The sequence below is a fragment of the Vulpes lagopus genome, chromosome 2, assembly GCF_018345385.1.
Source record: "Vulpes lagopus strain Blue_001 chromosome 2, ASM1834538v1, whole genome shotgun sequence".
Taxonomy (NCBI): domain Eukaryota; kingdom Metazoa; phylum Chordata; class Mammalia; order Carnivora; family Canidae; genus Vulpes; species Vulpes lagopus.
The window spans coordinates 52,542,058-52,569,898 of record NC_054825.1 but is presented as its reverse complement, the minus strand read 5'-3'; the positions used below and the strand labels follow the sequence as shown (position 1 = coordinate 52,569,898).

General features: G+C 55.1%; 1 protein-coding gene across 2 annotated transcripts; it reads right to left on the bottom strand.

The window, feature by feature from the left end:
* Positions 1-1,762: 1,762 nt before the first annotated feature.
* RBPMS2 (RNA binding protein, mRNA processing factor 2) lies at positions 1,763-27,333 on the bottom strand. Of its 2 annotated transcripts, XM_041740652.1 has the most exons (8): positions 26,949-27,333; positions 11,628-11,705; positions 10,977-11,015; positions 10,216-10,278; positions 9,539-9,689; positions 8,896-9,047; positions 3,145-3,214; positions 1,763-2,885 (listed from the first exon to the last, which is right to left on the bottom strand). In XM_041740652.1, the coding sequence occupies exons 1-7, from the start codon at positions 27,057-27,059 to the stop codon at positions 3,152-3,154; spliced, it is 657 nt and encodes a 218-aa protein (XP_041596586.1). In that variant the 5' UTR covers positions 27,060-27,333; the 3' UTR covers positions 1,763-2,885; positions 3,145-3,151. The 2 variants fall into 2 exon arrangements, with proteins under 2 accessions (XP_041596586.1, XP_041596592.1); XM_041740658.1 differs by lacking the exon at positions 3,145-3,214.
* Positions 27,334-27,841: the final 508 nt, after the last annotated feature.

Genomic DNA, 27,841 nt, shown 5'->3' with positions numbered 1-27,841 from the left:
GGAAGGAATACGTGCTTTTTTGGAAGAAGCCCGGAATAGGTGACAGGACCTGGCTGCTTCTGGCTTGTCTTACTGTCCTGGCCAGGAAGCCTTTTAACTCTTCGGGTTCACAGCCTCACAGTGCAGTCCAGACAGGACTTTCTGCTAAGGCCTCTCACCCTGAGGAAAGGCCCCAGTCCTGCCGGAGAGCCCCCCTGGGATGGCCTCAGGCCCCCCTCTTCTTCCTGGCTCCTCCTCTCAGACCAGGCCTGGGCTCTGCTCAGTAAGGCGTGAAGGAGGCCCCCCCCAGGGAAGCCAGAGGAGCGGGGGCCTTTAAATTATGGAGCAGCTTTCCTAGCCCCTCTCGGAAAGGCCCAGCGCCCTAGCTAAATAATTCACCACCTCAGGAAGACCCAGTGGTTTCTGACACAGCTGAAGTAGGTCAGGCATCAGCTTGGCCCTGGGGGTGGGGGAGGTGGTGGTGTGGCGGGGGGTTGGGGGGGCCTCGGAGCAGCTCCCCACCAGCACTGCGAGAAGCTTCAGATTGGGAAGCAATCAATGCCTTGCTGGTCCAGCTACGCCAGGGAGGTGAGGGGTACCCAGGGAGGTGAGGGGTACGGGCAGGAAGCACCAACCCAGCCTCCCACCCAGACCTCCCTCTGGGGTCTATGAAACTCCCACCTGCCACCCTGCCAGGCTCCTCCTCCCTCACACCCGGGGGTGTGTTCTCTCTTCACACGCAGATACCATCTGGGGATGCCTGTGCCACCCCCTAGCCTTTAACAGCGGACACGTTCTTCAGAACACCTCAGATCCACATCACCCAGTGCAGGGCTGGGATTCCGAAAACGTGAGGCAGGGAGGACAGAGGGATGCCAAGGTCAGCCACAGCTGCTCCCGTTTTGCTCGAACAAGACTAGAATGAAATCCTGCAGTGGGGGCCTCTAGGGCCTTTGGGGCCCTCCCTTTCTAAACACAGCTTCGAGCCAAGCTGTGAAGGTATGGGGTGGGGGGGCAGAGGACGTAGATGGAAAAGACCAACAGCAAAGCCCTAGGGACAGTGCTCCAACCCTCCAGGAGGTGGAAAGGATTCCAAGCCACCACTTCAGAGGAAGAAACTGAGGCCCCAAATCACAAAATAGTTGGGCTCGCTGCGGGCGTCCTGATTGGGTGCAGGGCAGTCCAGGGTCTCGGCTCCACAGTTTCCCTGACCTTCATACCCGTGTACTCTGGCTTCCAGCTAAACCTCCCCTCAGGAATCGGCCAGCGCTGAGAGTTCCCAGGGAGCTTACAAGGGTGCAGGAGCACAGATAACCCTTTCTGGACCAGACTCCTGGGTTCTCCTTCCCTCCTGCACAGCCTCATAAGACCTACACCAAGGACGCTTCCTGGAGGAGCCCACCCTTCCCAACCAGTCTTTTGCTGCTGGAGGATCTGAAAAGGCCACAGGCCAGGAAGGGTCAGTCCAAGTAGAGCACCGCACCCAGAGAAAATAAAGGTCCCATTTGGGTGCTACCCTGAGTGCAGGGAGCCTCCATCCAGATCTTCGGAACTCAGATGAGGAAGAAGTGAATCAATCAAAACCAGGGTGGGCTGGCAGGTGTGTGCAAGGAAGGCCCTTTCCCTCCAGGACTTCAGGTACCCCGGGAAGGAAGAAGAGCCAAAGCGAGCCCTAGGGCCTGGGCCCACTTGGCCTCCTTCTCCCAGCTTGAAAACAGCTACCCCTCAGTTGTGCCCTCCCGGCGGCCACCTACATCCCCTGGAAGCAAAGGTCAGAGAGCAGTTCCTTTGGATGACTTTTTATTTTGCATTTCATATATTATCCAGCTTCACATTCTCACAGGATCTGCAATTACAACAGCCACCTCGTCTCCCAAGTCTGAAAACGTCAAGACAGCCACAGCTGCGGCCAAAGGCAAAGCACAGATGTGCTCACGAAACAACAAAAAAATTGCACAATTTTTTTTCCTTCATTTTTCTGAAACGAACACCTGACACAAAGGCTCATTGCTGGAGAATGGAAAACCTTTTCTTCTTCATGCCTCAAACTAAACATTAAACTTATCTGACAAGGCGAACAAGGTCTCTTTAATAATTAATTGCACACACACACGAAAAATCCTTTATGATGCATAAATATTTTGTTACACAGGGTACAAAAATACTTTCACTTTTTGGTTGGTTTCGAAGTTCGGAAAGAATGAGGAGCACGGGCAGGGGTGGGGTGCGCTGTGGAGAGGTAAGCAAACCGGGCAGAGACAGGATTTTCTTAGTGGTCGGTGGCCCCTCTAGGAGGAGGTGGAAGCGGGGAACCCGGATTTGAAATGAAAAAGAAAACACTACCTCTGTCAGGTGGTCGTTGCTGTTGGGCCTGGAAGTGCGTGGGGGTGGCGGGGGGCCCGGGCTGTGGGACGGAGCGAGCTCCGGGGCTCGGTCCTCACAGAAGCAGGGGGATGTGTGTGGGGGGGAGGTGTGGAGAGAGGGACCAGGAATGATGAACCGGTTGGTGGCCAGGACCTGTTGCTATGGTGACACAATGTGAGAACAAACTGTACACTCACATATACACAAGTTTAAGTGTCTTAATTCATGCCAGAAAACATGCAAAATTAAATGCCTCGTTTCTCTGAGGTGGAGCTAGGGAAGCAAGTCTGGACCGAGGTGGGGCCTCGCTCGGCCCCAGGGAGACCTGGGCTGGGGCTGGGCATCCCAGCGGGAAGGCCCCCTTCCTCCCGGGAGGCCTCGGCCAGGGGCTGCGGGGAGGGACAGGGCCCAGGAAGAGGAGGAAGCAGACAGGAAGCAGTCCACTGAGTCAGGCTTAAAATTCACAGTCTTTGGAGGGCAGCGGCAGCTCAGAGCGGCTTCCTCCCCAGCGGGGCAGGGCCTTCGAGCTGCGGGGACAGGACCTGGAAGGAGGCGAGAGAGGCGGCTATGAGCGGGGCGCGGGGCCGGAGCCGGACCCAGGCCTTGCCCCGTGAGAGGCTGCAGGACGGCAGGGGTGACGTGTGGGGAGAAGGGGGAGGAAAACCGGCCACAGAGCCTAGCGCAAGCTCAGCGGGACACGTGGCCCAGTGAGCTGCTGGCTCGGGCACAGGGAGGCGCCGCGGCCCTGTGGGAAGCCGGGCCCCGGGCCGCCTTCCTCCTGGGCCTCTGGGCCACACTTACTGAAGAACTAACAGAACTGCCGGTATTTCCATCCTTGCTGGGTGGTGTCAGAGGAAGGGTACCAGCGCACCTGCAAGAGAAGCCAACGTCAGGAGCTAGCTGTGCAGTCCCTTCTCCTGACCGGGGAGCCTTCGGGGTCCCTGCTGGCGTCCTGGTTCTGTCCTGACTGGCCGATGCCGGGCCAGGTACTCACCTCTAGGCATCATCAATTTCTTCATCCTGAAAATGGGAGCGCGCCACCTGACCTGCCTCCTTCCTGGGACTGAGGTTCCAATGAGAGAACGATCACGAAGGTGTTGACACTGCCCTAAGGCGATGTGTGTGTGCACCGGGTTGTGCCACATGGAGCGGGGTGGTGGGGGTGGGGGTAGGGGCACTGGTGCCAGCAATCTGCCCTCCCCTCTTAACCCGGGGGGGGGCGGGTGTAGCACTCCTGCCATTGGGAGAACAAACCTAATATATTTTTGCTCAGCTTCCCAGTGCCCTCATCCACATATGGGACAGAGGTGACAAGGTCACAGGCGTCTGTGAAGATTAGGTGAGACAATGTACGAACATCTTAGAAACCAAAGCTGCCCTGGTCTCCAAGGGGTACGACTCTCAGTCGTCGGTCCCGCCCTTGTACGATTCTCCAAGGAAGCCAGGGCTGAGACCAGCAGATGCTTCCATCCCTTCCCAATCCTCCATTATCAGCCTCCCAAGTCTAGAGATTTGTAACCCACCAGCTGAGCCCTCCAGGAGGGCCTGGCAGCTACTTCGACCCCCAGGCCCTACGGAGCAGTAACCCCAGAGCAGGATTCCCAGAGACGGGGCAGGCAACAATGTGCCCTCCCCTTCTAGGCACATCCTCCATGGGGTGTCGTCTGGGCGGTGGGCCAGTCGTCTGGGCGGTGAGCTATGCTGGGTGCCAAGGTTGCAGGGAGGCCACCTGCCCCAGTTACAGAGAGCATGCCTGCCCCGGCCTGACCCATGGCTGCCTGGGAGTGGTGGGGGCACAGGGCATTACAAGACAGCTCAGGGGCAAGGGGCAGAGTGCACAGAAGGGAGCCTGGGGTCCCCTCAGGAAAAGGAAGGGATGGTACACAAGAGCCAGCATAGAAAACAAGTAGCATGTGGACACACAGACAACTCCCCTGACGCTGTAGTAGTGGACTCAGTTACCCACTTGGCTGCCTAGAATCCCTGCCTCTGTAACAGAGACGATATGGAGCGATGCCAGGTCATCAAGGGGCTGATGGAAGCTTCCTGAGAATTTCTGTGTCTCCTTCAAATTTTGGGTGTTTTGTACACCCTAAGACTCTGGTCACCACATGCTCAGCAGCAAGTCAGAGGCTGGCTGCCCTACATGCCATACAGCAGGTGCAGGTCCTAGGCCACCTGTCCAATACCAGAATCTTCCCTGGGCTACAAGGACGTGGCACTGCTCTCACCAGGACACAGGTGACACCCGGCTGCCAGAACCACCTTGATTAAGCGTCATACCGCACAGAAAACGCTGAGCTGTCCAGCCTCTGGGGCTGCTACCTTCTCTCCTGTCTCCACAACATCTGGAAGCAGTTCCCTCCCCTTCTGACTGATGAGTGGGAGGGAGTGGGAGGACACCTCTCCTCCCCTTGGCTGAGCTGTGGGATGCGAGCTCAGCTGGAAGGGTGGCTAGACACTGAGCTTAAAAGAGGGACAACAAGGAAACCAGCATGGGGGCTACCAGCCAAGCCTGTGGCCCAGTCCAGCTCGGGAACCGCCCCCACATCCTGGGGGGTTCCGAAAACTGCCCCTCCCCCAGCCTCTGGCTGGTGTCACCCTGCAGCAAGAAGTCTGGACAGGCTGAGTATCTTGCAGGGCTGGAAAAGGGGTGAATGTCAGTTAGGTGGGAAGGGCTCAGAGGCCTCTGACTCTCTCAGAACTGGGGAAGCCGAGGCTTCCAGCAGCTGTGTAAGGACTCCCTCGGCAAGCCTGCCTCATGGGGTTCCCCGCTCTCCCCACTCATTGCTGCAGCTGGCCTCCAAAGCAGCAACTGTCCCCTTAGCCCGAGATGAACCACCATGTCCTTGGGGAGGAAGCAGAAGAAAGCCCCCATCTCTGAATTTGGGACAGATGTGCCACCCAAGTGGACAGAACATACTTAAGGGGCTGTCTTTCCACTTCCTCAGACACCTGATAGAGGCTGGCAGTCGGGGCCTCTAAAGAAGCACCGTCCCTTCCTGCCCCAGCTCAGAACTAGAGACCCAAGACCCAGGGACCAGGGCCAACACATCAGGGAGTGAGTGATCAGCCTGTTCTCAGGGCCTCCAGTTGTTAATGGGGATTCTGGGGGTCCTGAGAAGCCATCCCACAGGGGTAGGCTCCCCCACAGGTGTAGGCCCCCCCACAGGGGCAGGCCCATGGGCTTCTAGAATGGCCAGGTTCCAAGAGGACCAGCATTATAACAAAGAAGGAAGGGAGCAGGGCACATGAACTCAGTCCTCTCAGACCTTGGGACTGACTGAGAAGATACCCAGGGGCAGAGAAAGGAGTGAATCCAAGAAGAAATAGGAATAGCCTAGAAATACAGCAGCTTCACTCAACAGAAAGTCAACTAAAGGAACACTGAGGTTGGCGTGTCTACACTTTGACCCTGTAATGGTTCTAGGAATTTATGATAAGGAAACCCAGCAGGACAGGTGCACAGGGCGCACAAGGGCGCCCACTGCAGCATGGCCTACCAGCGGCAGAGAAGTGTGTTAACAACCTAATTTACTATCAACAGGGAGCTGGACACATTTATACAATAGTGGGTTTGCAAGGCATCCAGAATGTAGGTCTACACTGACTGATGGGAAACAAGTCCTAATACTTAAGTTTTAAAAAGAGTAAATGTCTAACTTTCATAAAAGATCCACATCTATGGATCTTATTATACCTGTGTACCCAACCACCTAGCACGCCTAAGCATTCAAAGCAGCAATTTTCAGGGGAGCAGGATCATAAGCAAAGGGAAAAGAGAACCCTACCATACCCATTATACAGATCAGAAAATAGAGGCAAAAGAGTTCACATGACATTAAGGTCACCAGTAAGAGGTGAGCCAGGGTAAGAGGGGAAAAAAGCCACTGTCAATGATCTCCACGGATCCAGGCAGAAGTGGGAAATGAAGTCCGGTCTGAGAGGACCCTGGGATGCAAGGGGACACAGAATCCCTGCCTCAAGGCATGTGCCAGGCCCCGGCAGGCCCCTGCCACCCATACCTCTTGCATGCCTCACCCTTATCTTAAAGGGGAACATTCTATGAAGAGAACCAGAAGGTGGAAAAGATGGCCTCATGCCAAGACAGAGTGGGACTGAGCCATCTCCAGGCCCCGTCCTGCAGGCCGGGCCCGGTGGCCACATCCAGATGCTGAGGCTGAGCTAGTGGCAGAGGGCATGCAGTCAGGGTGTGCATGTTGGGGAAGAGAAAGGAAGGACTGCTTTTCATCCCTTTTTGCTACTACCTCTCTCCAAGTCACGTTCTTGCCCACAAGCACAGAAAGTCAGTTCTGTTGTTCCTCTGGGTTCAGAATAATGCCCTCGGGATCAATAGGTTCTACTTTCTTTATTTAGGGTTTTCAGCCTCCACTTCTGGACAGCACTGCCAGGGCCCAATGAGGAAGATCTTGGAAGGTAAAAACACACTACTACTGCCACTACTGGGAAAATATTCTCATGCTTTGGCTCAGACGGTGTTCTTTGCTGTTGCGAAGACGGATGTCCAGAGGTGTCGAGTGGCAGAGACAGAAAACTAGTTCCTACCTGGTCTGGTCTCTTGCCATTAGCCTGCCTCCTGGAAAATGCTGTTATCCTTTGGGGTAGCCTGTATCCCCTTCCCAGGGAGGCCAGAGATAGGCTCTGAGACACAATGAGGCCTCCAGACTCAGAGAAGACCCAGTGGGCACCAGACAGTAATGGACATTAGATGACACTATGACAATCCGCACTTCTCCAGACTCCCTGTATGCTAATATGCAAAACACAAACACCTATCAAGTAGGTGTGATTATCATCATTCCAAAAAAAAAAAAAAAATGGAGACACGGAGCGGTTAGATAACTTGCCCAAGGTCACACAGGTGTCGAGAGAGGCAGGATTTGGACTGACACAGCTGGACAGGCATCAGCCTCTGGGCGTGGACAGGGTGGGCGGAAGCTAGAAAGATTGCCAACCGGAGGGCACGGAGCCCTGCGGTCTGGGGTTGAAGGACAGGTCGTCATGTGCCACTGCCAGCCAGCCAGGGAGCCGCCTCTCCTTATTAACTTGCCGGACTATCTCTGGCTCCCAACCTCTGCCTCCCCGTTGTCACGGCTGAGCGTCTCAGAGCAGATGCAGGAGAACCTCTCCACCGGATCGGGTCTTGCCCCCTTGTTTTACAGCTGAGGACAGGTAGCTAACTAGTGGCAACGCTGGGATCAGAGGCAAGGAGCCCAGTAAGGCCGCCGCAGTCTGAGTCCCTGCTTGGCCAGGAGCACTCCCGCCAGCCTTCCACACTCCGCGAGGTCAGAGGACAAGGACTGTCTTCCGGGCTCCCCACAGAACCTGGTTTGTGGTAAATACCCAAACATTTCCCTGCAGGAAAGGATCTTTACCACCTTCCTATTCCCTGGATCGGTTTTCCAGCTGTTTGTGGTGCACAGCTGGGGAGCAGCGCCAAGTTTAACCTCACTTCTAACCTCAGCACGATCTCAAGTGGCCGTGGCCAAGGAGAATCCTGCCGCTGAAGGAAAACAGCTTGCTGGGGTAGGAGCCGGGTGGACCCAGACAGACATGCGCTCCACCCTCCCTCGGGCAGGGCGCCCAACTTCTCCCACCTCGGCTTCTGGTTCCGGTGAACTTCTCCTGTCCTGCTCCTCCTCCTGCCCTATTGCCCTGGCTGGGCAACCTCCGTCAACTGCACAGCTTGCCTGGCTATGTCGCTCTTCCCAAGGCTCAGCTCTTGCTCGGTCTACTGATCACAGGCCAGAGCAGGCTCGCCATCGCCGCTCAGCCCCGCTGTGCTGCCTGGTTGCACCAGGTCCACACCGCCGGCAGCGTAACCCATGACCGCAGCTCGCCAGCCTCTCGGGCACCTGGCACAGCCCTCGGAGAGCACAAAGCCCTGCGGTGCCTGGGCCCTCCCGGCCCAGTACCCACCTCCCCAACTCTCCCCTAGAAGCAATGGTTCCCTCTTTCCGGCCCCAGCACAGGTTCACCACAGAGGGCGTCCAGGCTCCACGAAAACAAGAGCAAACACTCACTGAGCGCTCAGGACCTTCCAGGTGCTCAGGACCTTCCAGGTGCCGTGTTGTTAACATGTGATTCTCACAACAACCCTGAGGCAGATAATACTGTTCTCATTCTTCCAAACAGTAAAAAAGTCAAGACACTGAAATCTTTGAGAGCTTTCTGAAGTTTATAAAGATCAGAGAGGCAGAGGCAGGCGGCCTGGCTCCAGAGGCCACACTCAGGTTGGCTTTGGAACAGTGGCTCTGTCACCATGGGCAGTACGCAGCATGGTGCCCACCCGCGCGTGTTCAGGGGGTGGTAGGACCACACTGGGTCTCTCTTGGCACTCACGTTCTGCCGCGGATCCTTGATGTGGCCTAACGGCTAATCCTCTCCCTCCCCTTTATCTGATCCCAAACCCTAAAGATAAGGTCATGGAAGAGAACAGTCCTGCTGCAGCTCTGGAGGCATGAGCGGCCCAGAGGCCACCTAGGAACAAAGTCTGGCCAGCTTAGAGCCTCTTCCCCCAGAGGGGCTTACCTGAGCGTGGAGGGCAGCGGCAGCAGCGGCAGTGGCAGCTGGGTAGGTAAATGCAGCAGGTGAGATGGCGGGGGTCAGCTCTGTGGTATACAGTGGGTAGGGGGCCCAGGCCTCTGGGGACGCAGGGATCAGAGCAGCCCCCATGAGGTCATCTGCAATGGGAGACAACAGCCCCACTCTCAGAGCACAGGTCTCCCCTTCCACTACTCTATTCGAAACAGAGAAGGGGATCTATCACTGTGGTTGAAGCATAAGCTCCCCGCTGAGGCCAGACTTCCCCCAAGGACCCCAAGACCAGAGAAACAAGCCCAGCTAACTTGACCCAGAATGCTGAGCATCCTGTCTGCTTCAAGAAGCCCTCGGATGGGCCTTTGCCCACCTCAACCAAGAGAACTCAGGAAAGGCTTCAGGGGAGTTGGATGATATATATGGATAGCTCAGGAGCTCAGTCTGCAGTCCAGCGAAGGCTAGGGGGCAGGAAGGAACCCCAGAGACAGGTGGCTGTGGACAGAAGCAGCCTCCTGGCAAGGACGGACTCCCTCAACAAGAATCTCGATGTCTTTCCTCTGTATACAGCTCTGCTCGGGTCCCCAGCTCGGGCCAAGTAAAAGGACAGCAGACAACAGCTCTGAGCACCACTCACAGGGGTCCCGTGCGATGAAGTGTGCTCCTAGGGTGGGGTGAGCATTGGTGGGATTAGGTGTAGCCATCAGCTTGTTCTTGGCCATCTTGGTGTTGGCTTTGGCAAACTCTAGCCTCAAGGTCTGTGGGTTCTCAGGATCAAAGCGAATACCCTATAAGAGAAGGGAAGCAAAGGAAGAAACTGTGGGACCAGGACTATCCACTGCAATGGGCACAGGGCCCCAGGAAAGATCTTGCCTAGCGGTGTCTGGGTGGCTCAGTCGTTTGTGCGTCTGACTCCTGATTTTGGATCAGGTTGTGATCCCAGGGTCCCAGGACCAGAACCTGCGGTGGGAGAGGAGTCCTTTTGTCTCCCTTTCCCTCTGGCATCTCCCCCTGCTTGTGCTCTCTCTCAAACAAACAAATAAATCTTAAAAAGAAAGAAAAGAAATGATCCTGCCTCAAAGACTCACCCATGCAAGGGACAAGACAGAGGACACATTGCTTAGATCTTGTGAGCAGTGGCATTTGACATAGATAGTGCAGCCAGGGACTTTGCCCCAGAGTGGCTGGGAAATAAGGCACATCTGTAGGCCCTTTTTTGGGGCGTGGAGTGGGGGAAGGTTTACAGGAGGTAGAACAGGAATACTCGTTGCCTAGAGGTCTGTGGGTCAGAGAAAGCCTTGTTTGTCTACTCACGTTCAACGCATTCTTGGCTGCTTCTGCTCCTGCTCGGCTGTCAAAGATCACAAAACCAACGGGCTAGTAGGAAAAAGAGAGAACACCCTTGCATCTCTCCCTCAAAATTAAAACAAAATAAAACAAAAACAACTTCTTGCCTATATCCTCCTTGTGTTTAGCTGTTACAGTAGAAGCTTCTCGCACACCCAAAGTCTCCCACCCAGGTTTCACACTGTGGGAAAGGGTGCACTGACAGAGCTTTATCTCACCGCATTAAAAAATCACCCTTTCCATAAATCTTTTTTTTTTTTTTTTTTTAACGCATGCAGGTAATTAAGAGTAAGTTCCAGTGTTTTCCCTAGCAAGAAAGAGGATGGCAATGTATCAAGCACATGAGAAGGCTCCAGGTTCAATCAAGGGGCAACAGGTTGAAAACTTCTCCAACTTCATTCTGGCATGTTCACTCCAGACCCCAAACGGCCCCCCAAAGGGCCATCAGAAACCAGAGCACAGCCACCATGTCTGTGCTCTACAGCCCTGGCGCCAGGCTGTGGCTTCTCAAAAGCCAGAGGTGGAGGGACCAGGAAGCTGACTTAGGAAAGGACAGGGGACCTGTGGAGGCTGCTCTCACATCAGCCCAGAACAGAAACGGGATGAAAGGGAGCAGGTCTCAGCTGCAAAACGCCTCAGGATGAGGAAAAGGGCAGCAGGCTCGGGTCCAAGTTCAGTAGTTGGTCTGGGCTGGGAGGGGGAAAAAAAACACTTTGGAGAGAAATTACCTGTCTCGATGTGAGCTTGATCAGGGACCCTTCATAGCCCTGCAGAGAGAGGTGGTCATCACCAGGAAGGTCAGAAGCCCTTTGTTGTGCTAATCCCAGCCACTTGTGACGTCAGCCCCCCTCCTCCAACGCCCGGTCTGCATCATTCTCACACTCTTCCCCAACCCACATGGCCACCACCCTGATCTCTACCACTGTTGAGCGCCCTCTGGCCCTGTGTTCCCTATCACATGGTCTAGCACACGGGGTGGGCATCATGCGGCAGCATTCATCATTTCATGCGTAAATTCCCGCTTGCTCCGCTGACTTGTAATCTGGAAGGACAGACCCTAGCTTGTAAAGTTTTCTCAAAACTTAAACTGAAAAGTGTACACTGAATCTCAAAGATTCCTTATATGGCAAAGTCTACTGACAGTCTCTCTCATTTCCACTTCACAGATGAAGAAAGAGAGGCTCAGAAAGGGCTAAGCAATTGGTGGGAAGCCACACGGGAATTAGCAGAACCAGGAGAGAACCAGAGAGCCAGGGCTGCGATCACAGTTTCTGATACACTGTCCTCTGCTTTCCTGCTGCCCTTTCCAGGTCAGAGTCGTTCCTGATGCTTCTCCTCCATCCTAGGCTCTGCCCATGGGTGGCTGGGTCCAGACTCACCTTGAACGGCCGGAAGAGCAGGTACAGTTCTCTGGGTTTAATGTCCACAGGGAGGCCACTGACGAATAGCGTTCGGACCTGGGGACAGAGACCACAGCAGGCAGGGATAATGGCTCCTCCTTCAGGAAGGAACAGGAATCCTTCCAGAGGTGAGGGAAGAATTTTGAATATCCTGGGCTTCCTTTGGAGGCCGAGGCAAATGAACACTTGGCAAGTTTTTTTTGTTTTTGTTTTTTAAGATTTCATTTATTTATTCATGAGAGACACACAGAGAGAGAGGCAGAGACACAGGCAGAGGGAGAAGCAGGCTCCACGTGGGGAGCCCGAGGCAGGACTCAATCCTGGGACTCCAGAATCACACCTGAGCGGAAGGCAGCGCTCAACCCCTGAGCCACCCGGGCGCCCCCACCTGGCAGTTTAAGCCCGTGCTGTACGCTTCCCTGAGACTTCAAGAAACCTATGGTGTCTTATCCCCAAAATTATGTAAGTCAAAATGTATATATTTTTCCAAATTACCAATGGATCCCTGGTTGAGAGGCTCTCTGCCTGGTCTAGAGAACGGATCACAAGAAGTCTTAGGCCACACTACACCCTAGAGGGATTTCCACAGATGGCCTAGCATGTTCACATCCGTCTCCGAGTGCTTCCTACACGGATGGAGGCTCTTCAATGGCAGGTAATGTGTTGTGCTCCTGCCTCTGTGCCCAGTCCTTAGCATGGTGCTGTACTAAATGTTTACTGAATAAGGGACCTGGCTAAGGAGTCAGAGATGGAACAAAAATGCTGGGTTTTAAAGAAGGAGTAGGATCTCACCAGCTTCAAGTGAGGCAGATGGTGCTCTAAGTTATGAGCCTTGCCCTCAACATGGCTACAAGCTGGTGGTAAAGCCAGATCTAGATGCCAGGTGTCCGTCCTGTAACTCTGACCAAACCCGACCTCCTGAACAGCGAGGGAGTTCCCTAAGAGGACCAGCAGACACTCTAGGTCACCACTGCTAGTTACATGTTGCTGGCACCAGATGCTAAGATAGCAAGGCCAGATGAGCCAATAATTGTAATTGGAAGAGAGGATCTTCCATCCTTCAGGTCCATTAAAAAATACGTATTAAAACTGTGGCTGAGTCATGAAAAACCCAAATGAATAGAGCTTCCCTATACACTGACTCCTGCTCTCAAGTAGCGTCTATCACCAAGCCAAGCACAGGTCTTCTCAACGCATCTCTGCCAGGTTTTGAAAAAGCTCACATGCCTCAGCCACTCCCATCCCCCGTGTGGCCACTCCTGAGAACATTTGGATGCCCTCCAGTGGCCCTATCCCCTACTCCAGAGGCACCAAAGAATGTCCTTCATGCTCCAGTGATGGCCTGATGGACCCAGGCAATAGCCCTTTCAATGGCTTGAATCAGGAACCTGAGCAGCTAGGCAGTTACACCCAAGGCAGGTAGACAGACATAGACACAAAGACACCCCCCCCCCATAAATACACAGACCTCAACAACAGAGTCAGGGATGGCAAAGCAGACCAGAGTCACAGTCCCACCCACACAAGAATGACTCCCAGCCGGTGGCTGATAGGTAAGGACAAGCTTCTTCTCTCACATAGGGTTTTGCCAAGAAGCATCCCAGGCAAAAACCCTTGCCATTCAGTATGCATCTATCCCCTCTGGTCATGCATTTCCCTCGCCACACACACCTTTACTTCCTGGGATGAAGGTTCTGCACATTTCACATCGCTGTGTACACAGGTCTTGAGCATGGCCCTATTTCTAGAAGAAGCTAGAAAGACCTGGACAGCCTAAGCTCCAGGTAAACCCAGCTCCAGGACTCCAGAGAACGATGGTCCTCTACACCCTTCTGCCCTCTGATGAAAGGGCCTTTAATTTACATGTAAAACCTCAAACAGAAGTGACATGATCAGGTCACCCAGCTTGTTCTTAAAAGGCAGCAGACCCAGAACTCAAGACCTACGTCTTCGGACTGCACATCTGGGCTGCTTTTGGGTGCCAGCACTTGGGCACCCAGCCCATCCCCCAAAGATGGACTGAAAGGGCGCAAGCCCAGCCAGAACTGTGCTGGGCGGACCTGGATTGGTACTACTCCCTCCTCTTCGGGATGTGGTTTTGGTCAAAGACACAGAACCAGAGCTGCCCCACAGAAAGCTCTGCCTCAGTTCTCCCCAGGGGCCACCCATTTCACCCAGGCTAATTTTAAACCCTTCCTCAAATGGCTCCTTGCTGGCCAGACCTCCCCTGGGGCCCCCTTAAATAGCAAGTTCTCAGCACAAAATTTCCTGCTTGGGCTGGGGGTGGGGCCGAGGGTGAGGACAGGGGAGCTTTCCCTCATTCCCAGCTCGGATCCTTGTTTCCAGCCTCCCCTCTGGGCCAGATGACCCCTTTCCTGTTTCCATCTTTTAGGTTTTAAGTGTCCAAAATGCTACAAGACAGCTACCGTCTTCCATCTGGCCACCTCTCAGGAAACAAGCTGAGGTCAGGCAGTTACGGATTAGGTGGTGGGTCCCCACCTGCCAGGTCACAGGAAGCCCAACCTGAATACTCTCCTTGGTTCTTACTTGATCTCCCCAGTAGATGATGTGCCCTCTGCCTATCCTCTTGTGCAGATGGGGAAACTGAGGCCCAGAAAGGGCTCATGCAGCTTAGCTCACAAAGGAGCCAAGCTGGGTAAGACCCAGGCACCCTGACTTAACCATCTATACCACCAGCAATCCATTTGCTGTGGGGACAGAGGGAGTGGCACCTTGGTGGCCTTGTTAGCCTCAGGAGTGGGCAAAGAGCCGCCATATGTCCATTCAGTAGGCAGTCCCCTCCCTAGGCACTTGTTTAGATGACAGAGTGATGGGGGCAGAATGAGAAACAGGCAAACCAGAGGTGAAAGGAAGTGTAAGCTCGGCAGGCTGGTCAGCTACATGTGGAGAGGACAAGAGGCTGCAGAGCCCACCCCACCTCCCTCCATCCTGCTTCCGACCGACCGTAAGTCCCTGGCCCCAACTACTCCAGGTCCCAGACAAGCACCCACACGGGCCTGTAACGAGGCCCTGGGTTGGGCTGCCCCTCAGTGTACCTCTTCCTCACTCCCTGAAGGGCACTCCTCTTTTGGGTCCCTCACTCCCTTTCCTTTCTCTGAAGTCTTATGGGGCCAGGACCCTCTGCCTTCTGTCATTCCCACAGTCCAAACTTACCCCCTCCATCTGGAATCGATAAAACCCCAGATAGGAGCCAAGTCTCCAAACTTTTCCATCCCCCAATGTGCCTAGAGTCAGGCCTCAGCATTTGAACTACGCACACCCCTCACCCATCTCTATGCACCCTAGTCCGTCCAAATGAGAAACTCTCAGCCAGAGACAGATGTGGCCCAGCAGGGCACAGTGACACCAGACATGGGGAAGGCTCTTGTTGGCTACACTGCAGTCTGCATCCCAGCTTTTTGCTTGGCTTGGGGAAGCTGTCTCATCTCTCCAGATCTCACTTCCTTCATCTATACAACCCTGATCTCCAGGATACCTCCAGGTAGATCTCCATCTACCTCCAGGATAAAGACCTCACTTTACCCTATGACCAGCACGTAGAAGAGGCTCAACAAAATGCTGGTTCAGGGACGTCTGGGTGGCTCAGTGGTTGAGTGTTTGCCTTTGGCCCAGGGCCTGATCCTGAAGACCCAGGATCAAGTCCCATATTGGGCTCCCTGCATGGAGCCTGCTTCTCCCTCTTCCTGTGTCATGATCTCGGGGTCCTGGGATTGAGGATTTCCACGCTGGCAATCCCCGCTCAGCGGAGAGCCTGCTTCTCCCTCTCCTCCCCACTTATGCTCTCTGTTGCTATCTGTCTCTCTCTCAAATAAATAAAATCTTAAAAAAAAAAAAAAAAGTATTTGGAGAAAACATAAGGAGTGGTTCATACAATCCCAGGCTAGTGGAAGGCACTAAACTTGTTACCTGGGCCCTCTCCTTCCATACACTCCACCATCTCTCCAGAAGTATCCAGGCAACCCAAGGGATTATGTCCCCTGTCCTGAAATGTCAAAGGCAACCACAGTCCTTTTAAAGTGGTCTTTATAGCAAGTACAATGGATGGTACTGGACCACAGCTACATCCTCAACACAGCCGGAAGGTTAAGTTTGAAACAGGATAGGGAGAGTATTAGGGGAAAAGTGGAGAATCTTTAGAAGTCAGTGAAAGAGAAACATGTTGAGAAACAGCTCTTCTGGTGGAACCTGCTAGAAGTACCAGATTCAACATGGACATGGAACTTGGCCAGATGAGTGTGCCCATAAAGACACTGCAAACATGGCTACGTGGCCTTCTTGATGGTCAGGAGCAGACTTGGCCTTGCTGGAGGTCCCAGCCAGCCCCAGGTGTGCCTAGAGGAACCAGACGGCATTCGGCACAACTGCGCCCCCCATCCAGCAGGCTCTGTGGGCCCCGGGGCTGCTGCTCCCTTAAGCAAGTCCCTGCTGCCTGTCCTTCCCCTGAGCTGTTGGCAGAAGGGTGGGGGAGGTCCAGTCTCGTGTAAGTCCACTCTGCAGGCTATCACTGGTGGTCAGACTTCCTGGGGTTGTCTAGCTCCCCACTCCAGCTCGTGCTGGGCCTACAGTGCTGGGGCCAGGGAGAGTGGGGTGCTCCTCACCTCCTCCACAGGAGGCCAGAGCTCACTCCCAGTGCTCCAGGGGAGGGGCAGCATCTGAGCGGCCTCCCCCACCTCCAGCATTATTCTAGAGGCTCCTGTGGAGGGAATGCCCCCCAGAAGGAGCCTCTCAACCCACTTTCTAACCCCAGCACGTCAGGCTCCCTGTACTCCCCGGCTATTTCCTTCAGGTCTCAAACTGGAGGTGTCTTTCTCTCTCTCTCTCTTCGGCCCTCTGTAGCACTAAGATTACCTTCTAAAGAGAAGTAGGAAGAAGGGACTCTGACAATCTCATTCATATCTGTGTGCCTGATGTTCTTCCTTCAGACAAACTGACATTTGTTTCTAGATGTTCAGGAAAAATGAAATCAAACAAAAGGCTTCAGGAGCAAGATGATGGTGAGACATGAGGCACGACGCTTACAGCACAAGTTCTGGCTTCTGTGGGAAAGGCTTCTAGACAAGACCCACCCTCTTTCCAGCAGTCCAAGTGGACATCTCTTGTGGTCCTGGACATGCCCACAGGCAGACCTGCCATCCAGGGCTCCCAACTGTGGACAGTGGCTGCTCAGAGGTCTCCCTCCTCCCCAGCAGGGCACACAGGGCACCCAGCTCACATGGAGGCTGTACAGGAGCTAAAGGAAGGGGGCTGTCAGGGGACAGGGAACACCATCTGGGTCTTCTATACGAGGAAAACAGCCAATCAAAGCTTCCATGAGGCACAGGACTGGGCCAGCAGTCGACCAAGGGTCCTCCTCCAGTAAAGAGGACCCCACACTCAGGCTGGGGCCTGGCCGCTCTGCCTTCACCAGGTGGGTGCCTTCTTTCGCAAAGAGGGACAGGCCTGATGCTCAGGGCCCGGTAGCTTCACCTCGCCCCAAACTTTTTGACACAGGACTCCCTTCATTAAGCATTAAACATTCAACTTTGTGGTTTAAGGGCCACGGCAGAGTATTGTGGCTGAGAGGACAGGCTCCAAAAGTTCCAGCTTTTATTATGAGACAGAAAGGGTTAACGCTGCTCTCAGAAACAGTGGAATGCTCATGGATATTAAACTCTCATCTTTTGACTCTGAAGGACAGCCACAGCCTTCTTCAAAACCCCAGCCTCGGGCAACCTGGGCAACCCTAGTGGCCCAGCGGTTTAGCGCCACCTTCAGCCCGGGGCGTGATCCTGGAGACCCGGGATCGAGTCTCACATCCGGCTCCCTGCATGAAGCCTGCTTCTCCCTCTGCCTGTGTCTCTGCCTCTCTCTCTCTGTGTCTATCATGAATAAATAAATAAAATCTTAAAAAAAAATTCTCCAAAACACCTAACATAGAATTAATAAAAACAAAACAAAACAAAAAAACCCAGCCTCGGAATCTCCAAGATAGCACCCTGTCTGGACTTGAGGGACCACCTGCCCGGAGGACAGGCCTTTCTCCACAAAGGATGCTGAAGCATGAAACATCAGGGCCACCAGGAACACTGTGCCCTAGGAGACAGACCCCTGCCTTCCAGGCAAATATCTGCCTAGGGGGATGGGGCATGAGGAGGACACACCCGGGGACACTGGACTGTGGGCAATAGACACCTCCTGCCAAAGAGATAAAAATGACATTTGAAAATGGATTCTTTGCAGCAATCCTGTAGCACCTCTGGAAGCTTGAATTCAATCTGGAAAGGAGGAACTATTTCAACTGTCCATTGCATCCAACTGCCCAAGTGATGGGCTCGCTCTGAATCCCCACCTACTCGCAGCTTAGAGAGAGCTCTGGTGTCATCTGGATGGAAACCACCATTTCTGGATGGAAACCACCATTCAGGGAAGGGAGCTGGGGGAAGAGTCCAGAAAGGGAAAGACCAGCCTCTCACAAGCCCCTCCCACATCCTTCCCGAACTCCCAGCCCCCTGAAGCAACTGAAAGCCAGAATATTTGAGCTGGAAGAAACTTTCAATGAGGAAACCAAGGCCCAGGGGTCCAGTGAGTTGCTCCCCCTGACTAAGCATTGACTAAGCATGTCAAGAAGCAGCCCCAGTGTCCCCAGGTGCTCGTGGGTCAATGCTCCTTTGCAGACCTTGATCTCAACACACCAACTTCCTCAGACCCCAGTCAGGTGGGCCGGGGGCACACCTTAGCCTCTGAGCTGAGAGGACAGAAGCAGCCCCCAGCCCCTCGCAGAAGGCTGACTTGGGGCGGGGGTGGGTCCTACTGGATGATCCCATGCTTAGTCCTTAACAGAATTAATCACAGGCAAGTCAAAGGAAGATGGACAGACTGCTAACTCCCAGCAGCTAAGTGGGGATGGCCTTGTGCCCGGCAGACTTGCAGGCACCTGCCTCAGACAGGGCCCCAGAAGCCCCAAGTTCGCACGAAAGCCCAGGCCACCCCATCTACCACTCCCACCCCCACTAGCTTGACCCCGGGAGTTTATGAAGCACAGCTGCGTTACATACGGCTTATGGCTTTCCTGAAACAAAGATACGAAAGGTCCCTTTTCCTTTTTTTATTTTTTAAGATTTTTATTTATTTGAGGGAGGGGGCAGCAAGAACAAGTAGTGGGACAGAGATGGACAAGCATGGGCAGGGCTCAATCTCTGGACCCTGAGACCACAACCTGAGCTGAAATGAAGAGTCGGATGCGTAGCGGTCTGAGCCACTCAGGTTCCCCCCTAAAAGTCATTTCTAAGCTTATACCGGCCATCATCACCCCCACCTCTGCTCTGGCTTCTCCAAGGGGAAGAAACTCCATTGAGAATCAAGACATTGGATTCAGGCTAAGCCTCCTGCTCAGCAAGCACTGCTGATCAGATGCAGAAACAAAAGAAAAAGAGCCTCAAACCAACTGCCGGGGAGCCTGAGTAGAAATCCCAGCCTGGCCCCCAGCCAGGCAGGTGGCTTTGTGGCCTTCCTCTGCTGCCTCGACTATAAAGAGGAAGGATGCACTGGCCTCAAAGTCCTTCACACTCCACCTTGTAAGAGACCAAGGAAGCAGGAAAGGTGACTGAGTCTTAGAATAAGGCTTGGGCACTGTCCTCCATCTGCTCAGAGTTTAAGCACTCCCCTTCTGCCCGTAAAAAGGCAAAGAAAGTGGTGAAAAAGGGGATAGAGAATGAAAGGGTGACAGAGCAGGAAGTCACCAGCCAGGCCCTGGGGGTCTGGAAGGGGTCTCTGCTGGGGCAATGGTGGGGTTGCCAAAAAGAAGCCTCAGGGCAGTCTCCCACACAGAACTCCCATCCAGAGGTCTCAGCGGCCAGGGCTTTTTCTTCTGTGCATGGATGTAGAGGGCGGGATGGGGGATGGTTTCTGCCTGGGTCCCAGGCCTAGGCTTGGCACTAGCAGGTTGCTCTTACCCCTCCCGGGGGAAAGAAGTCCCTCTGAGTGGGGCCACTTGACGAGAGGTGGATGGAATGTGGTGACATGGCCCGCAGACGCAGGACTTATAAGGGCTGAACAAGGCCACAGGGAAAAAGAGCAAGCAGATACAGCCAGACAGTGGATGTGAACGGAGACACACACTCCCAGAAACCCAGGGCTTCCCATGCGCCCTCGGAGGAGCTCGGGGCTGCTCAGCTCCTAGGCTAGGACACTGCCCAGCTTCCCCCCACCCAGGACACCTCCGGTGCCATTACTCTGACCTGGTGTGAAGCACCAGGCTTAGGATATGCTGTACATCGTTTTGCCTGCCCCTGCTAATTACAGGTCCAAATCACAGGGTTTGACTCTCGGGCTCTTCTCTGGGCAGCACTTTGTGGCTTCTTGGTCTTTCCTACCTACCATCTGGCATGTCAGGCTGACAGTCCCTTGATGTAACAGGCAGGGCAGTACTGGCCCATTTTACAGATGAAGAACCAGCTCAGGGATCAGGTGTTTGGCCAGCTAGTGGCAGAGCTGGCAGTAAAATCCAAATTGCCTGGGAAGTTGAGGCATTTCCCCTACAGCCTGCAATGTGTCCTAGAGTCCAGACTGTGGATGTATAGGGGTCAGGGGAACCAAGCTGGGATGGTTAAGAAGTTCCCTAAAGGGTGGGATAGGGCTGGGTATGAATTGAGTTTTAAATAATGAGGCTCCAGACCTCATACTCCAAGCTACTTCTAGCCCCAGGAACAGAAGACACAATTTCTTGGGGACATACCCAGTCAAAAAGCCTGTTGTGAGCACAGCCTACACTTCTTTTATAGGGAACCAGACCAAACTGCATGAACTGCACCATGCAGACTCAGTGCTATGGCTGGGTGACTGTTTTCCATTTGGTTCCAGACAGTGCCAGGGGCCAAGGCTTTCAGAGGCAACTCAACTGGCAGGTTCACACGGCCCCCAGCATGGAGGTCTTCAGGGCAAGGCTTCCCTCCCTCCTGTGCCATCCACCTCCCCTCTGTTCCTCCTGGTGCTGTGTGGTCAGCCAACACAAATCTACTGCTCATTCCTGCGTCTGGCAAGGGTTGCAGCTGTCACCACTGCCACACACCAACCCTCGCATCAAAGTCTTAGCCTGGGGGAATCTCATGCCCCTCCCCCAGCTCCAAAACCAATACCTCCAACCCTTAAGCCACCTGATGTTACACCACTGTGAACACAGAGCACTGAGCCTACCACATCTGCCCACTACGTGAAGGAAGAAGATGAGGCCCAATAAGAGATGTTTCCTAACCTATGCTCCTGTTGGGAGAGGCTGTTTGGGAACGGAAGCTGCTTCAAGGGTCTGCACTCTGGTTTGGAGCTCCCCTGTCACAAACATCCCAAGCTGTGCCTGGATATGGCCACAACCATATGTCAAGAACGAGAACCAGTCTGAGCGAAAGTTCAATGAGAACATTTCAACAAATGTTCTCAAAAAAGGGTCCAGGTCCTATTCCAATAACCTTTCCGGACACTTCCTCCACCAACAAAAGCCCAAGACCCATTTGGGGAGGGCAAGGGTGGCTCACCAAAAAAGTCTAGGTATTCCAAACACTCCTCCCATGGCCTAGTCCCTTTCTCCCCGGGAGTCCCAGGCCTGTTCAGAACTATACAGGCGGCCTTGATGACTTGTGACAGCCAAGAGCCTCTGCTCAGTGGGCCATAAACTAAAGGCCATGGTGGATAGGCCCAAACAGACCCTCCCACTACACATAGCCCCTGCTATACTCCAGAGGCTCCTGGCCCAGATGGATCCACCAGCCAACTCTTCAGGAATTGCTGTCTCTTCTGTCAGCTTTGGCACAGCTCAGAGGTAACCATATTTTTTCCCTCCAAGGATAGCATCGGGGAAACAGCAGAAAAAGGGAGGCCATGCTGTCCCTGGGCAGGGAATAGGGGTTCTGAAAGAGCCTTGTGTGGTATCTATAGCTCCTGCCTCACGGCACCATGGTTTTTGAAGTATGGTGACAGGCTCTGCCCCACTGCCTCATGGCTTTGCCAGGGGTGTGAGGACCCCTCTGAGGCAGCCACGGTCAGGGGATGGCAGAGAAACTAGCAAGTTATCAGATATCACTGCTATCTAAAACCAGTGGCCCAGCAGAAGCTGGGGGCCACTGAGTGGTGCCAGAACCTAGCACTGTAGTTCAGTTCTGGATAACCAGAGGTTGGAGGCCACAGACCAGCAGCCCAGCCCTCAGGGCAGGCGGGATGGACTCCTCTCACTCTCAGGACTGCCTGGAGGCCTAATGGGATAAATAGGTGGAGAGCATGAGAGCAAAAAAGCAAGGCATCCCACACTTCATGTCTTAATTCTACTTAGAGCACCCCACTGGAGATGGGGAGGAGAAGAAACCAGAATGTCCAAAAGCTTAATAGGATTCAAAAGCTGGTTCTTACTGGGATAAGCTAGGAAGGCTGCCCATGTGCAGGGAAGAAGGAGATAAGGAGACCCAAGAAAATGACCCCCTCCCGCATGCACAAAATGACAGGCAGTCACTTTAGAGTGGGTACGAAGGTGGGCCAGGGAGAATGAAAGCAGTAAGCCCCCATACAGGCAATAAGGGGGTGTACTGCCTGTAGACAACTGAACAATAATAAAACGGACTTGATCTGGTTTTACCACCCTGGGATGGCAATTCTAACCTGTATCTGTGTTAAAATGCTCCTCCTACAAGGGCTGCCAGCTTCCATCACCCAGTCTTCAAATACCCTCAGGGAACTAGCCTGGAGCAGCAGCATCCAAAGCTCAGGCCTCAAAAACTTTAGTTGCAGGACTTTTTTGAGACCCCCCCCCAAAAAAAAACCCTAATATAAAACAGAATAGCAGTTATACTGTGTGGTTAAGGGCAAAATCTAGGTTAAAATGCCAACTTATCTACTTACTAGCTACATGAAAGTTTTAAAAGATTTTATTTATTTGAAAGAGAGTGAGGGACGCCTGGGGGGCTCAGCAGTTAAGCGTCTGCCTGCCTTCAACTCAGGGTGTAATCCTGGAGTCCCGGGATTGGGACTGAGTCCCACATCGGGCTCCCTGCGCGGAGCCTGCTTCCCCCTCTGCCTCTCTGTGTTTCATGAATAAACATATCAATAAAATCTTAAACACACACACACACACACACACACACGAGGGGGAGGGGCAGAGGGAGGAGAGAATCCCAAGCAGCAGACTCATGCTAAGCACTGAGGTAGATGTGGGGCTCCATCTCAGGACCCTGAGATCACGACCTGAGCCAGACGCCCAACCAACTGAGCCACCCAGGCGCCCCTACACAAAAGTTATTTAACCGCTCTTCATTCCTCATTCTTAACAAGGCGATGACAATAATGTAGCAATTCACAGTGCTGTTGGGAAAGTTCAAGGAGGTAAAATGGTAAGGTACTTAGAATAACGCCTGGCATGAATACTGTGATAGGTTTACCATCATTAGGACAGCCTATTAGGTTATTTGAGCAGAGAAGTCACATCCCCAGCAACCCTGAGGGAGGAAGAGGACCCACAGCCTATAGAATCTGCCTGAATCTACCTGCCTGGGCCCTGTCTCCAGGTAAATGGCCAAAAGTACAGATGCCTCCCTTCCCTCATACAAAAAAAAAAAAAAGCTTACAGATAGAGCACCTAAACATCCCAGATTCTGTCAAATATTTTTCATGGCAGAGAAAAGGCAAAGTGGCTGAATCACACGCTGGATCCCAGAATTCCTTCACCTTCATCTGGAGTGCTAACTGTGGCCCATCCTGCCAGGGACTTGGCTGGTTCCTCAGATGTCTAGAGGACACATGATGGACCCAAGGGTGCCAGGCCTGCAAGGAGCCATGTTGGCCCAGTTACACTGGGTGCAATGGACAAGCAGAGATGGGAGCGGGAGGGGAGCGAGGGGCCGAGACTCTCAGGTCAAGCTGTACTTCTGTGGCTGCCATTAATGCCTGCCTTTCTATAGGGTTTAATGCCAGCCTTTCATTAGGCTGGCAAAAAATTTCTTTAACTCTTAGAAACTTGAACTCTATCCACCCAAGATTTCAAATATTACCTTTGCTCCCCTCACCCTGCCCCAGGGAATTACTGTAACTTACTATTACCTTGTATTTTGAACTTAAAGTCTCCCGTTTTCAAAATAGAGTATGTTTTCAAACCATAAGTAGCCCTCCCCAGAAACACTGTAACCCTCTAGTCAGCCCTAAAGAATCAGGCTTGCTGGGATCTGGGGATCCCCAGCATCAGAGGCAAGCCTGTCCTGTGCTACTGTATCACCTCACCTTCTGGATCTCCAGCACCAGGCATGACCCACCTGGGTTAAGGCATGACCTCTAGACTGACAGGGATACTTAGCTCTGCCCCTGTAGACCCTCTCCTTAATTCATCGCTGCCGTCCTTAGTTTCAAAGGGTATCAAACAGTACCAGAGTTCCTAACACATCTCCTTTCCAAGTGGCAGAAAAATGACGATTTTCCCCCACTTTGCATGATCTCGGACTCCTCGTAGTGTGGATTCCAGTATTGCTGCAGCCTAGCAAACTCCTGGTAGTCATGTGGTTCCACCACTTACCTCTCCCTTTGACATTTGCTATTCCCTCTTCTTGGAATGCTTTCTGACCGGCACAGGCCTAACAACCTCCTACCCAGCCACATCTCAGGGAGGCCTGATCTCTACATTCTCAGGGGCACCACTGCATCACTTGCCGATACTCTCTTATTTTAGCTACCACTGCATTTAACATCTTGTCCCCTCTTCCTTCTCACCTTCTACTCTGTGATCTTTCCCCTCTAATCCTGCTCCCTAGTCCAGAAAAAGAACCTGATGCCTGTGATAGGGTCATGAAGCCCCCATGCATAGGGTGGCAAAGCAGAGGAAGCCAAGGCCATACAAAGGAGCTTAAGATGAGCAGCCCCACTGATAGTCCCTTCTGGAACTAAAACAACACACCCCTTTCTCTCCAGCAACCTAACACTCTTAGGAATCGAAGTCTTGTGGTGGGCAAGTAGGATTCCTTGATTTTCTAGGTTTGCTTTACCTAATCTCCAAGAGCCAGCCTGGCTCAGCCATGCTAGTTAACTACCTCTGCCAACACATTCCCCGGATGGTGGCTCCTGGGGGATGCAGAAACGACTGCCTAGGGAGATCTAAGCTAAAGGGATGGAATCCAGTTCCAGTCCAAACCATCAATTCAAGAAGGAACCTCAGCAGAAGAGCTCTTGGCCCAGAAATCTAATGAGAGGAGGGGGCTCATTCTTGCACTTACCTGACTAGAGCAGACACCAGGATCCAGGAGATTCCCAGAACCTTAATTTTGGACTTCTGTTAAACACAGGCCCGGGCCGCTGCATCAGCACCTGTTGCAATGATTCCCTGAACCTACAGGGCTGTAACCCAGTTCTGCGCCAAGGAGGAGTTCATAGAGATTCCATTTCTTGAGGTTTCTGCCCTCTTTCTCAGAAAAAAACACTTAGAAAAAAGTGACCAATACTTCAAATGCTTTCTCTAAGAATTTAGCTTGGCCACAAGGTTCACCCTTCCCACTTCAAAGGGGTAGGTCTGAGGGTCAGCCCACCTCTTGGATGAATTCCCTGCTGAAGTCAACCATCTAGCGTCAGTGGCATTCTGGGTCTTTTCCCAGCTTCACAGGAGGCGGCTTCTCCCCACCCCCCCAATTCCAATCCACAGGAAGCCAAGTGGAGATCCCCACACGCACACCAGCAACCCTGTCACCCTCCCTTGAATCTCAGGGGAGATGCTGAACAACCAGGTAGAGTCAGGATGGGGTTAAGGTTCCCATCAGTGCCATGGGCCTGTCGGCACGTCAAGGTCCAAGGAGGACAAGGCCTTCAGGGGGCAAACCACCCCACGGCACTGGAGCCCACACAACACTGGCAGACAAATGTCAGGCGCTCCCCGGCCACCCTTCAGGAGGGAAGAGTTAGATATTCCCCCCTCCCCCCTCAAAAAAAAGTGAGATCTAGACCTAGATTCTCAAGATGCCATGCCATTGGTGGACTAGGGCTAGCAGCAGGCCTCTGAATTACTAAGAGTGGGAGCTGGTGGTGTGACCCTCCCACCATCCCTCCCACAGTGAGGAGCCCAGCCCAGCAGTGGGCCACTGCCGCCATTCTGCACCAAATCTACAGCACGGCCACCGGCACCACCGGCACCACCGCCACCGCATTGGGGCGAGGTAGCAACACCAGCCCCCACCAGGGGCTCTGTGGTTTCTCCCCCAGACCAAGGGGAAGGGACCTCAGGGTGGATAACTGGCCCTTGGTTTCCTGGGCAAGGGCTTGCCAGAGCGCGGCAGGAAAGGTCTCTTAGCCCTGGAGTGACACAGCAGGCCAGAGGCCCTTGGAGAGAGCTGCAAAGCCTGTCCCCTTCCACAACAGTTTTTGTCTCGTCAGGCCCAGCTCCTGGTCTCCATTTGCCGCCCGTAGCCTTAAGGCTTAGATCCAGCACTTCACCCCCCCACGCACACACCCTCCCCGATTTCGCCATCCCATTAACCACCCCAGCTGCTGCTGATTCCACGAAGCCGACTCACACTCCCTCCTCTCTAGCACATGTCTGGTGGACGAGATAGTGTCGCCTCTCCTTGTGGAATCCCACCCAGGCCGGCTCTGGGGTCCCGGACCGCTGCCGGGGCAACACGGGAGAGGAGACCGCGAGCCGAGGATCCGCAGGCATCCCCCTCGCTAGCCCTCGTCAGCGGCCCGCTGACCTCCTCGCCAAAGCCCGGGTTCCGGGCTGCACGGAAAGTCCGTCCACCCCCGGACCACAGCGGGCCAGGGAGCCGGGCGGACGGGCCCGGGCCTCCAAGGTCACGGGGAGGGGTCAGGGTGGAAAGTGCAAGGGAGCGAGGCTGCCGCCCGCCCGCGGGGCTAATCCCGCTCGGCTCCTTCCAGCGGCGGCGGGAGTGCGGGCCTCGCCGGGGAGCGCCTGGGCACGGGGGCGCGGGCGCGGGCCCGGCCGGGGCAGAGCCCGAGGGACGCGCGCGGGGCAGGCGCGGGGCAGGCGCGGGGCAGGCGTGGGGCAGGCGCCGCGCCGCTCGCCCACCGCGGGGCGCACGGACGGCGGCCGGCGCGCGGCCCGCCCCGAGCCCGGGAGGGCGGGGAGACAATGCCCGCCCGGCGGGGCAGTCCAGGCCGCGCGCCCCCGCCCGCCGGACACGGGCTGCTCCTCCCCGACCGAAGGGCAGCGGCGGGAAGGCGCCCGGAGCGGCTGCCAGACCGGCCCCGCGCGGCGCGGGAGGCCCAGCGCGCCCGTCCCCCGCCCACCTCCGCGTGCACCGCGCCCCGACCGGCCCCGGGGCCGAGACCCACCTCCTCCTCCAGAGCGCCGCCGGAGCCCGAGCCCGAGCCCGAGCCCGAGCCGGTGCCCGTGCCGGTGCCGGGGCCGGGGCCGTGCTCGCCGTCCGGCTTCAGGTTGCTCATGGTGCGGGGGTGGGGCGGGGTGGCGAGGGGAAGGGAGCGCGGGGGGCGAGCGCGGCGCCCGGCCCCGGGGGGAGGTGGGAAGGGGCGCGGTGAGCGGTGCGCTCGGGGTGCGGGCGGGGAGGCGGTGGGGCGCGGGGCGGTGAGAGGGGCGGCCGCCGCGGCGGGCCGGGGTCACATCAAGTTTGCGGGTGCGGGAGGCGGGGGGTGCGGCGGGGGAGGCCCTCGGAACCGGAGCCGAGCCCGAGCGGCCGCCGCCTCCGCCTTTTCACTGCGACCGGCGAGTGCGCCCGCGGCGGCGGCGGCGGCGGGGGGCGGGCGCCGGGGGAGGGGGCGGGCGCCGGGCGGCGGCGGGGGGCGGGGGCCGGAACCGGCCTCAGCTGGGGCCCGGCCAGCCCCCTCCCCCGCCCTCCTCGCGGTCTCCGGGGGAACGCGCAGCCAATCCCCGCCGCCCGCTGCGGGCTCGCCCCGGCCCGGGCCGCGGCGCGCCGGCCTCCGGCGGGGCTTCTCCGCTCGCGCCCTCGCCGCCTCTCCCTCTCCCTCCTTTCCCCTTTCCCCACTGCGAGACAAGTTTTTAAACTTTGATGAACTCGCCCAGGGAACTTTCTTAAAGGGTCCGCGCGCTCCGAGCAGTCGCGGCCCGCGGGGGGGAGCTGCGTGCCGGGCAGCCGCGCGCCCTCGTCCCACCCGCGGCCCGCGGCCGCGCGCGAGCGGCGCCCGAAGCGGAGCTGCCCGGCCGCACCCTGATGGGGGATCGCAGGGCGCCGGGCGCACTCCTTTCACCC

Excerpts from the sequence above, each read along its gene's own strand:
- RBPMS2 (XM_041740652.1), bottom strand. The coding sequence starts at position 27,059 with ATGAGCAACCTGAAGCCGGACGGCGAGCACGGCCCCGGCCCCGGCACC. Across the intron at positions 11,706-26,948 it reads GCGGCGCTCTGGAGGAGGAG|GTCCGAACGCTATTCGTCAG; the intron begins GTGGGTCTCGGC and ends CTCTGTCCCCAG. Across the intron at positions 11,016-11,627 it reads TGCTCTTCCGGCCGTTCAAG|GGCTATGAAGGGTCCCTGAT; the intron begins GTGAGTCTGGAC and ends CTCTCTCTGCAG.